Here is a 12,309-nt window from a genome sequence, read left to right on the forward strand (position 1 = left end):
AGGGGCAAACATCAGAAGTACCCAGAGTTAGTGGAGTCTCGTGACAGACAGGTGAGTTACAGGGGCAAACATCAGAAGTACCCAGAGTTAGTGGAGTCTCGTGACAGACAGGTGAGTTACAGAGGCAAACATCAGAAGTACACAGAGTTAGTGGAGTCTTGTGACAGACAGGTGAGTTAAGGGCAAACATCAGAAGTACCCAGAGTTAGTGGAGTCTTGTGACAGACAGGTGAGTTACAGGGGCAAACATCAGAAGTACCCAGAGTTAGTGGAGTCTCGTGACAGACAGGTGAGTTACAGGGGCAAACATCAGAAGTACACAGAGTTAGTGGAGTCTTGTAACAGACAGGTGAGTTAAGGGCAAACATCAGAAGTACACAGAGTTAGTGGAGTCTTGTGACAGACAGGTGAGTTACAGGGGCAAACATCAGAAGTACCCAGAGTTAGTGGAGTCTCGTGACAGACAGGTGAGTTACAGGGGCAAACATCAGAAGTACCCAGAGTTAGTGGAGTCTCGTAACAGACAGGTGAGTTACAGGGGCAAACATCAGAAGTACACAGAGTTAGTGGAGTCTTGTGACAGACAGGTGAGTTACAGGGGCAAACATCAGAAGTACCCAGAGTTAGTGGAGTCTCGTGACAGACAGGTGAGTTACAGGGGCAAACATCAGAAGTACACAGAGTTAGTGGAGTCTTGTGACAGACAGGTGAGTTACAGGGGCAAACATCAGAAGTACACAGAGTTAGTGGAGTCTTGTGACAGACAGGTGAGTTACAGGGGCAAACATCAGAAGTACACAGAGTTAGTGGAGTCTTGTAACAGACAGGTGAGTTACAGGGGCAAACATCAGAAGTACCCATAGTTATTGGAGTCTTGTGACAGACAGGTGAGTTACAGGGGCAAACATCAGAAGTACCCAGAGTTTGTGGAGTCTCGTGACAGACAGGTGAGTTACAGGGGCAAACATCAGAAGTACCCAGAGTTATTGGAGTCTTGTGACAGACAGGTGAGTTACAGGGGCAAACATCAGAAGTACACAGAGTTAGTGGAGTCTTGTAACAGACAGGTGAGTTACAGGGGCAAACATCAGAAGTACACAGAGTTAGTGGAGTCTTGTAACAGACAGGTGAGTTACAGGGGCAAACATCAGAAGTACCCAGAGTTATTGGAGTCTTGTGACAGACAGGTGAGTTACAGGGGCAAACATCAGAAGTACCCAGAGTTTGTGGAGTCTCGTGACAGACAGGTGAGTTACAGGGGCAAACATCAGAAGTACCCAGAGTTATTGGAGTCTTGTGACAGACAGGTGAGTTACAGGGGCAAACATCAGAAGTACCCAGAGTTATTGGAGTCTTGTGACAGACAGGTGAGTTACAGGGGCAAACATCAGAAGTACACAGAGTTAGTGGAGTCTTGTAACAGACAGGTGAGTTACAGGGGCAAACATCAGAAGTACCCAGAGTTTGTGGAGTCTCGTGACAGACAGGTGAGTTACAGGGGCAAACATCAGAAGTACACAGAGTTAGTGGAGTCTTGTGACAGACAGGTGAGTTACAGGGGCAAACATCAGAAGTACCCAGAGTTTGTGGAGTCTCGTGACAGACAGGTGAGTTACAGGGGCAAACATCAGAAGTACACAGAGTTAGTGGAGTCTCGTGACAGACAGGTGAGTTACAGGGGCAAACATCAGAAGTACCCAGAGTTTGTGGAGTCTCGTGACAGACAGGTGAGTTACAGGGGCAAACATCAGAAGTACACAGAGTTAGTGGAGTCTGCATGGGAACTGGCAGTTGGGTAAAAATGCAAATGTCATTTTGAAATTGAGCTGAACAGAAATTAGGGTGTATTGCTAGAAAGGGCTTCTCTTGCAAGTGATAATGTGATTTAAGTAGTTGTTTGTGACAAATTTCATTTCACAATCCAATTCCACAAATATCCATCATCTTATCTAGTTGGAAGAGCAGAAAGAACAGATCGAGGATTTGGCTGGCCAGCTTGTCAGTAAGGAGCGCTTTGTACAGCAACTGAGAGACCACATCGAGTCCACTGAGCAGATGGAGGTCAAGAGTCAACCTGACCGTGACACTGTCATAGAACAATTGCAGGATGAAAACATGGAAATGATGGTAGGTGTTATCATCGACAGTAGATAGGGTTTAGTTATGTAATTAGTACTGACCCGTGGTCAGATTACTGACCATTTAGATATGTTCTTTTGGTCAAGTAACACAGTTACACAGTGATTAAATTGACTCTGTGAAAGGAATTTGAAATTTTTTTCAATATTTTCAAGTGTGTATCTTGGATTTTGCCTGTATTTATATCCCAATTCAGCCAATTACATTAAATATTTAAATTACTTTCTCCTTAATATGAACACTTTCCCTGACACGATCATGAATTTTTTATTTTTTTTTTAACTAATTTTATTAATTATGTATAAATTAGAGAAGTGGAATATTCAGTAAAATTTTGAGTTTTCAAACAGCCATTATGATTTATTAGCACTATTCTCTGTATCTATGTCCTATTTACAGACGAAGATCAAATCCCTCCAGGATAACATCGCCTCAACACCAATGCCTGTCCTCAATCAGAGTCTGATTATGGAGAAGAACCAGGAGATAGACCATTTAAATAGTCAGATTGAACAACTCAACTATGAGATTGAGCGTCTCCGTTCCGGACATGAAATAGCCAGATTGGTAAGTTAGGTTACCTTCTAGGTTTCTGTCTCCATTCCGGACAGAAAGAAGCCAGATTGGTAAGTTCGGTTACCTTCTAGGTTTCTGTCTCCGTTCCGGACAGAAAGAAGCTTGATTGGTAAGTTAGGTTACCTACTAGGTTTCTGTCTCCATTCCGGACAGAAAGAAGCTTGATTGGTAAGTTCGGTTACCTTCTAGGTTTCTGTCTCCGTTCCGGACATGAAATAGCCAGATTGGTAAGTTCGGTTACCTTCTAGGTTTCTGTCTCCGTTCCAGACAGAAAGAAGCTTGATTGGTAAGTTCGGTTACCTTCTAGGTTTCTGTCTTCGTTCCAGACAGAAAGAAGCCAGATTGGTAAGTTCGGTTACCTTCTAGGTTTCTGTCTCCGTTCCGGACATGAAATAGCCAGATTGGTAAGTTCGGTTACCTTCTAGGTTTCTGTCTCCGTTCCGGACAGAAAGAAGCTTGATTGGTAAGTTCGGTTACCTTCTAGGTTTCTGTCTCCATTCCGGACAGAAAGAAGCCAGATTGGTAAGTTTGGTTACCTTCTAGGTTTCTGTCTCCGTTCCGGACATGAAATAGCCAGATTGGTAAGTTCGGTTACCTTCTAGGTTTCTGTCTCCGTTCCGGACAGAAAGAAGCTTGATTGGTAAGTTTTGTTTTTCCCAATGAGATTTGTCTTTGAGACATTACCGAATGTCTCTGTTCTGGAGAGGAAATAGCCAGATTGTAGGGTTTTTTTTCGCAACGAGATCTGTCTTTGAGGTTGTCTCTGTCCTAGAGAGGAAGTATGTATCTGTACTGTTTGGTCACCCTGGTGGTCTCTGTCCTAGAGAGGAAGTATGTATCTGTACTGTTTGGTCACCCTGGTAGTCTCTGTCCTAGAGAGGAAGTATGTATCTGTACTGTTTGGTCACCCTGGTGGTCTCTGTCCTAGAGAGGAAGTATGTATCTGTACTGTTTGGTCACCGTGGTAGTCTCTGTCCTAGAGAGGAAGTATGTATCTGTACTGTTTGGTCACCCTGGTAGTCTCTGTCCTAGAGAGGAAGTATGTATCTGTACTGTTTGGTCACCCTGGTAGTCTCTGTCCTAGAGAGGAAGTATGTATCTGTACTGTTTGGTCACCCTGGTGGTCTCTGTCCTAGAGAGGAAGTATGTATCTGTACTGTTTGGTCACCCTGGTAGTCTCTGTCCTAGAGAGGAAGTATGTATCTGTACTGTTTGGTCACCCTGGTACTCCCTGTCCTAGAGAGGAAGTATGTATCTGTACTGTTTGGTCACCCTGGTAGTCTCTGTCCTAGAGAGGAAGTATGTATCTGTACTGTTTGGTCACCCCGGTAGTCTCTGTCCTAGAGAGGAAGTATGTATCTGTACTGTTTGGTCACCCCGGTAGTCTCTGTCCTAGAGAGGAAGTAAGTATCTGTACTGTTTGGTCACCCTGGTGGTCTCTGTCCTAGAGAGGAAGTATGTATCTGTACTGTTTGGTCACCCTGGTAGTCTCTGTCCTAGAGAGGAAGTATGTATCTGTACTGTTTGGTCACCCTGGTAGTCTCTGTCCTAGAGAGGAAGTATGTATCTGTACTGTTTGGTCACCCTGGTAGTCTCTGTCCTAGAGAGGAAGTATGTGTCTGTACTGTTTGGTCACCCTGGTAGTCTCTGTCCTAGAGAGGAAGTATGTATCTGTACTGTTTGGTCACCCTGGTAGTTTCTGTCCTAGAGAGGAAGTATGTATCTGTACTGTTTGGTCACCCTGGTAGTCTCTGTCCTAGAGAGGAAGTATGTATCTGTACTGTTTGGTCACCCTGGTAGTCTCTGTCCTAGAGAGGAAGTATGTATCTGTACTGTTTGGTCACCCTGGTTGTCTCTGTCCTAGAGAGGAAGTATGTATCTGTACTGTTTGGTCACCCTGGTAGTCTCTGTCCTAGAGAGGAAGTATGTATCTGTACTGTTTGGTCACCCTGGTAGTCCCTGTCCTAGAGAGGGAGTATGTATCTGTACTGTTTGGTCACCCTGGTAGTCTCTGTCCTAGAGAGGAAGTATGTATCGGTACTGTTTGGTCACCCTGGTTGTCTCTGTCCTAGAGAGGAAGTATGTATCTGTACTGTTTGGTCACCCTGGTAGTCTCTGTCCTAGAGAGGAAGTATGTATCTGTACTGTTTGGTCACCCTGGTGGTCTCTGTCCTAGAGAGGAAGTATGTATCTGTACTGTTTGGTCACCCTGGTAGTCTCTGTCCTAGAGAGGAAGTATGTATCTGTACTGTTTGGTCACCCTGGTAGTCTCTGTCCTAGAGAGGAAGTATGTATCTGTACTGTTTGGTCACCCTGGTGGTCTCTGTCCTAGAGAGGAAGTATGTATCTGTACTGTTTGGTCACCCTGGTAGTCCCTGTCCTAGAGAGGAAGTATGTATCTGTACTGTTTGGTCACCCTGGTAGTCTCTGTCCTAGAGAGGAAGTATGTATCGGTACTGTTTGGTCACCCTGGTTGTCTCTGTCCTAGAGAGGAAGTATGTATCTGTACTGTTTGGTCACCCTGGTAGTCTCTGTCCTAGAGAGGAAGTATGTATCTGTACTGTTTGGTCACCGTGGTAGTCTCTGTCCTAGAGAGGAAGTATGTATCTGTACTGTTTGGTCACCCTGGTAGTCTCTGTCCTAGAGAGGAAGTATGTATCTGTACTGTTTGGTCACCCTGGTAGTCTCTGTTACAAGTTTTAGCCAATTGATAGTCTTTATAATTTTAGTTCTGGTCATTCTTTGTTAAATCAATAAAGTACTTGTAACAAGGTCATATAAAGCATTTCAGGCCTTAGAAAGGGTACAGGAGTACTGCTATTGTAGTTTAACGACTCTCTCAGTAGATTTTGACTGCTCCTGTTTTGAATTTTGTGCAGCAAGCAGAAGTCGATCGTCAACAAGCAGAGTTGGAGCAATCCAAGACCGATATTCAGTTCCTGAGGGCATCTCACGCATCTACTTTCTCTGGTGACGGTTCTGACGTTGAGGCTCCGGGGGTGACCGATTCATTCAGCGAAAAGGTACATGCAGTGATTTCAACAAATTGTGATTCACGGATATATTCATGAGATTTAGATGATGTAAAATAAGAATGATAAGATGAAAAAAAATCATTATCATTGATAAAGATCAGGAACCAATTATAACTTTACATTACTTTCTCATTATCCCTGTCCAACAAAGATGGGGGATATCCAAATGGCTTCGGCTGTCAGGATATGCTTTCCACACAATCTCCTTTGATGAAATGATCGGATTTTGATGAAACTTGCTTGGTAGACCTATTACCTACACCCTTTGCTCAAGTTTATCGGCATATTCCGCACATATTTAATGAGGCTGCTGTGACCTGATTGGCCGATTGCTTTGCGCACAATATCTTTCGAAGGAAAGATCTGATTTTGATGAAACTTTCTTGGTAGACTTGTTACTAATTATGTTGATTATGATCACAGGGACTTGATGACTGAACACAAATACATGTAATGATTCTAAATGCTTTGTCATTGTGTTTCATGTTGTTATGCAGGTTGCCCACTTTAACTTCATGTAATACAATATTTGCATTAGTGGGAGATCTTGACGACTATGTCCTTGTTCTCTTTTAATATATTAGCTTCCTTTATGTTTAAATATAATATCACCTCCTTTTATGTTTTTGGTGTGATATTAGCTCCCCTTATGTTTTTTGATATATACAAAATAACCTATTGTGTTTTACACCATTCCTGCTACAGACGAACCTCCAACAGGAGATACATGATTCATTTGCCCTGAAGTATCGGGAGGAGACTGAAGAGATCCGGGTAGAGCTACAGAAGTCCACGTCCAAATTAGAGGAACGAGAAGAGGAGATAGTTTGTCTGCGACAAGAGTTAGAAACTCAACATAACACTGATCAGGTATGTTAAATAGAAACTCAACATAACACTGATCAGGTATGTTAAATAGAAACTCAACATAACACTGATCAGGTATGTTAAATAGAAACTCAACATAACACTGATCAGGTATGTTAAATAGAAACTCAACATAACACTGATCAGGTATGTTAAATAGAAACTCAACATAACACTGATCAGGTATGTTAAATAGAAACTCAACATAACACTGATCAGGTATGTTAAATAGAAACTCAACATAACACTGATCAGGTATGTTAAATGGAGGAAACTCAATCTGGGTGCATGACACTAGCTGTACCATGTTAAATTATCTACAATGACACTAGCTGTACCATGTTAAATTATCTACAATGACACTAGCTGTACCATGTTAAATTATCTACAATGACACTAGCTGTACCATGTTAAATTATCTACAATGACACTAGCTGTACCATGTTAAATTATCTACAATGACACTAGCTGTACCATGTTAAATTATCTACAATGACGCAGGGTCACTTAAAATCTCAAATTTTACCAAGTATTAAAAGCACATTTTAAATACTGACCCAATATGATTTCTTAAGGTGCTGATAATACTGTGAGTTCACCAAGGTCACTCGAGGTTAACAGACAGCTTCACATACAATCCATATAGTCTTCATGTATGTGCCCTCAACTTTTTGACTGTAGATAACAGCTTTACATGTATTTTATATTTCCAGAATAAAATCCTGGAGTTGGCAGAAATAATTAAACAAAAGCAAGTTGAAATTTCTAATCTGAAAGAGAAATCTGGAGCAAAGGTAAACTTTTATATTAAATCATGGAATGTAAATGATTGAGATATAAGTATCTGTCCAGGTCAATTAAAGGTATGACTCCTGTATCAAGGAGATGCCAGTCAAACATATTTATTCATACAATTCTCACAAAATTGTTTTATGAGATAGTGTTATAGCTTGAAAACAGTTCATTCACTTTTGAATTTGATGTCGGATAAATGTTGTTTAAAGGTTAGTTCTTTATCATTCACAAATAAACAAAGATCAATTGTTGAAATTTCAAGAAAGGTATACTAGTTTATGAAATAGTTTCTTTGGACTGCAGACTGACCTCAGCAGTCCCTCTCAGTTGAAAGACGTTGTCCAGGAAAAAGAGAGCCAGATCGAGCAAATGACAGTTCAGATAGAATCACTTAATGCAGAGGTGGAAAGTCTTAATGATTTCCAGGTAAGGGAGATAAATCTAGATTCAGAGATATTTCTTTTTGCAGTATTATCTAATAGAAATATATTTTATCTGTCTTGTACGGTATTTGTATTATAGTATTAATAATACATCAATAGGTTAAAACTCAGTATGTATTCCAAGTTGTAAAAATGTTTTGTTATGTTACACTCGTGATTCTTGTGTTGCAGACCAAGCTATCAGAAGATTTTGATCTCGTGCAGTCTATGCTTGAGGAAAAAGAGCGAGACATTGACCTCCTCAACAAAGAACTCATGGAGAAATCATCAGAGAGTCCTAGTACTCTTGTAAGTATACCGTCAGAGGATGAAGTCACTCTGTTGATTCAAAGACCCTATTAACTTGAATGAAAAATTCAGGTCCCAGAGTAAATATACTCTAATACCTCAACTACCCTGCCTATTTTAAACCTTTTTCATGACCCCAGTGACTTTTAAATAATGAGTAACTGTTTGAAAATACAATTTTAGTCTGTATTATATAATTATCTGCAGTTTGATTTAAAAGAGGCTTGATTCCCCATTCAGAGGTGAAAATGATATTGAGTCACAAATTTTTCCATTGATTTATAAAAAATGAAATTTAGTTCAAAATTTTAGCAATGGTAGTCAATTTAGATAATAATATATTGGATATTTAATATGAACTTTCTTCAGTAGTGGTAGTTATATCTATATTTCACTGGTAAAAACTGTATCAAATGTAATTTTCTGCAGACTGCCCTTGAACTGGAAATAACAAGATTACAAAGAGAGGTGAAGGAACGGGATAATGTTATCGATGAGAAAGCAGAGGAGATGTATCTTCTAAATGAGAAAATTGAACAGCAGGTAAAAACATTGGTCGAGTCTCTTTTCTAATTATGCAGACATGCTAACTTTTTTGAGATTTTTTGTGCAGTTCATTAACACCTTTTGCAAACTAATGCCTTTAACTTAAACAACCTATTTCGAAATGCTGTTGTTGATGGACTAGATATTCTATTTGGAATTTTGAAATTATGGATAAGAAATAATGGATTTATTTTTGAAAAATCAAGGTAAAAACTAGGAATGATTGATAGGGACAATGTATGCAGGATTTGTCTTGTAAGTTGACAGTCCTGTGAGGTGAACTGTTCCACCACGTATAATATCTTAACTTTTCTGTTTGATTCTAGGAGGCATTGCTAACAGATTTGAAATCTCTAGTTGAAGAAAAGGGTTCCAATGTAGAATTACCAAAGGAAGTTGAGGAACTCCTGAGGGAAAAGGAAGCCATTATCACAGACAGGGACCAAGAGATCGTCAAACTGAGGGACCAACTTGATGCTGTCCAAGAGCATCTGAAGATAGCTGAGAATCTACAGCGGAAACTGGAGGAGGCTGGTTTAGTGGATCCAGATATTCTCATCAAAGAGAAGGATGTCGAGATCCAGACTCTTCAGAAAGAGTTGGTTGACTTGAAGAAGATTAAAGACGTGATTGGTAATGAGGGGCTAGAAACTACACAGGGAAAAGAGAGAGAGCTCATAGAGCATATAGAACACCTCGAAGCTACAAAAATGCAAAATGAGGCTACAAGACTAATATTTGAGGATCAAATATCTACTCAAATGAAGGATGCTGAAGAGCTTAGAAATGAGATTGATGCTACAAAACTGAGATACGAGGCTCAAATATCTTCTCAAATGGAAGAGATTGTTGAACTGAGAAACGAGCTGGAAACTACTAAAAGGAGAAAGGAAGATGAGTTACTACAACACAAGGAAGAGATTGAAGAGCTCAAGAAAGAGCTTAGTTCTGTACCCAGTGAGGATGAGATTAGTGAGCTCAGAATGGAGATTGCAGGGCTTGAAGACAAACACCAAGGAGTAGAAAGGCAGGATGTGACTGAATTGAGAAGGGAGATAACTGGTCTAAATGAAGAAACAACGGCCAAGGATGAGGAGATTCAGAGGCTGCAAGAGGAAGTAACAAATCTGAGGCAGGAAGATACTGCTGATACTAAGTCTGAGCTGGACAGTCTCCGGGAGGAAGTCATTCAACTCCAGCAGGATCTTCACCGTGCTAGGTCTTTCGATTCAGAAATATGTCAAAAAGAAACACCAAGAGCTGCCACCTTGGAATTTCCATCCCAAGAAAGCCAGCAAAGGCTAGGAGAAGAGAGTGGAGTGTCTCAGGGTAACTTAGTTGGATTTGTACCCCAAACAAGTATGCCAGAGATTGAGCCCCATGAGGTTATAGAGGACCATATTCTTCCAGAGACTTCGGAGAGAAATCAAAGTCCTCCAACAAGTAGTGCTACAGAAGAGAAAGCAAAGGCCCTGGAAGAGAAAGATCCCAGTTTGGAAAAGGAAGTGGAGACAATGAAAGCCCTGGAAAATAAAATACTTAGTTTGGAAAGGGAAAATGAAACAACCAAAATCCTGGAAGAGAAAGTCCGTAGCCTGGAAAAGGAGATTGCTAGCTACAAAAGTCTGGAAGAGAAAATTCAGAGTACCTCAAGTGGGATTTCCTCAGACGAAAAATCTCTGACAATGGAGAGAAAGGTTGTAGAACTGGAGCAAAAGCTTGACATGTTCAAAGATTTAGAGGTGAGTGTAGAGGATCTTAAAGAGAAGGATGAGGAAATATTGATCCTTCGTGAGGCACTCAACGCAATGAAAAGTGGGGAGGAGGAACTCAACAGCCTCCTACGGGAAAAGGATGACAGCCTGATGGAGATGGAGGATAAACTGGAAGGCTTACAGGCTGATGGAGAGCCATCCGAAGGGGAGGTTACAGCACACTTGGCCACTAAGGAAAAAGAGTACAAGATACTACAAGAGGAATACTTACAGGCCACATCAAAGCTGTCAGATGCTATCACCACGCTACAGCAAAAGGAAGAGAAACTGTCACAGACATCTGCACAACTATCGGAGCGCGAGGAACAGTTGCACTCACTCCAAGGGGAGCTACAACTCCTGCAGCAGGAAGGTGACGAGAACCAGATACAAGAACTGAAGTCTGAGTTACAGGAAGCAAAACGTGACCTGGCTGTACTCCAGAGAGAGAAGGATGCAGAGTTTGAGGACATGAAAGAGAAATTAACACAAGCAGTAGAGTTCAGCGAATCGCAACTACAACAGGTTGAAGAGAAAGAGGAGGAGTATGTGAAACTGAGGCTGGAAATGCAACAGGCCAATGTCAACCATGACAGATTAGTCAGGGTAAGAGTTCTAGCTTTTCAGGTCAGGGGTCAAGTTCTATAACAATAAGGTGATAATATTCATAAAGGTCAAAGGTCAGAATTGTCAAGTAAGATTTGTAGTTTTGTTTAATGTCAAAGGTGAAGTTTGCAATAAAAAGGATGGAAGAGGTAAGACTGGTCTAGTTAAAGTCAGAGGCCAGACTTGTCAAGGGAAAAGTTCTTGTTTAAGGTCAGAGGTAAATAAAATGGTTGAAGGATTTAGTTCAGACTCATTTAACAATTAAACGCTTGTTAGATTGTATTTATTGTCAATATCAATTTTATCTGTCACCCAGATTGCATTGATATTGACAATAAATACAATCTAACAAGCGTTTAATTGTTATATTTACATTAAGATACGTTAAACTTCACTTTCTCTTTGCCAAATCTGGGGTTTAAGTTCAGCTATTCCACTGTTTGTTCAATTGAAAGAACGGCACATGTGAAATCGATTTCATTGTAGTGCTTGGTTTGCACTCAAATTGATGTGTAATACAAAGCCTCGGCGTGACTATGATCAACAAAGCACCAAAATGACGTCATAATTACGCGATTGTTCTAAGTCGAAATCCCAGCTGGGTTTGATTCACCCGCAACGCATTGCCAAACATTTTTTTGACGCTGTCGGAAGTGACGTCATGTGATCTCGGCTGCATTTATACGGTGATCAATACCATCTGGTTTAACACAGGAGTAATGGGAGACTGTCACACAGAATGTAAATATCAAGGTATAAACTGACAGTATTTTTAGTCAAAAGGATTAAGGAGAGAGTATTTAGTTTGAAGTATTTAAATAATTAAAACATATAGGATCACAAATGTTAAAATATGGAATATTTATCACAATAATGACCGATTGTCCTATCATTCTTGATTGCTAATATGACATCTATAATATAGAAGTTGGTTTTGTTTGATTTCAGGATCTTCAACAGCAGCTAGAAAAATCTGAGGCTGAAAGGGAAGATGAAGTCACAAGTCTGAAAAACACCGCTAACATGACCCACGCAGAGCAGATCAAGGTGATATCTGACCTTCAGAACCAGATTCAGCAGCTGCAGGCAGTCACCGAATCCACTGCAGGAGGAGGAGATGCCTTAGCAACAGTCACCAACCTTCAGACAGAAATTATGGTTAGTTACAAATTTTAACAATGACATGGCTTGTACTGAATATAACATCCTTAAATTCATACATCTGAAATAAAAAGTCCTTGAAATATTACAAAACTTTGA

General features: G+C 40.6%; 1 protein-coding gene across 1 annotated transcript in view; it reads left to right on the plus strand.

The window, feature by feature from the left end:
- The first annotated feature begins 1,703 nt into the window (after positions 1-1,703).
- LOC117343219 (A-kinase anchor protein 9-like) overlaps positions 1,704-12,309 on the plus strand; it is a 48,360-nt gene continuing 37,754 nt past the window's right edge. The window contains exons 1-11 of the mRNA XM_033905559.1: positions 1,704-1,727; positions 1,954-2,127; positions 2,539-2,706; positions 5,595-5,738; positions 6,456-6,620; positions 7,331-7,411; positions 7,716-7,838; positions 8,027-8,143; positions 8,573-8,686; positions 9,016-11,049; positions 11,998-12,207. Of these exons, the coding sequence (XP_033761450.1) occupies positions 2,056-2,127; positions 2,539-2,706; positions 5,595-5,738; positions 6,456-6,620; positions 7,331-7,411; positions 7,716-7,838; positions 8,027-8,143; positions 8,573-8,686; positions 9,016-11,049; positions 11,998-12,207 (3,228 nt within the window). The 5' untranslated portion in view covers positions 1,704-1,727; positions 1,954-2,055. The remainder of the gene's footprint in view (positions 1,728-1,953; positions 2,128-2,538; positions 2,707-5,594; positions 5,739-6,455; positions 6,621-7,330; positions 7,412-7,715; positions 7,839-8,026; positions 8,144-8,572; positions 8,687-9,015; positions 11,050-11,997; positions 12,208-12,309) is intronic.

This window comes from Pecten maximus, chromosome 15, assembly GCF_902652985.1.
Source record: "Pecten maximus chromosome 15, xPecMax1.1, whole genome shotgun sequence".
In the NCBI taxonomy this organism is placed as follows: Eukaryota; Metazoa; Mollusca; class Bivalvia; order Pectinida; family Pectinidae; genus Pecten; species Pecten maximus.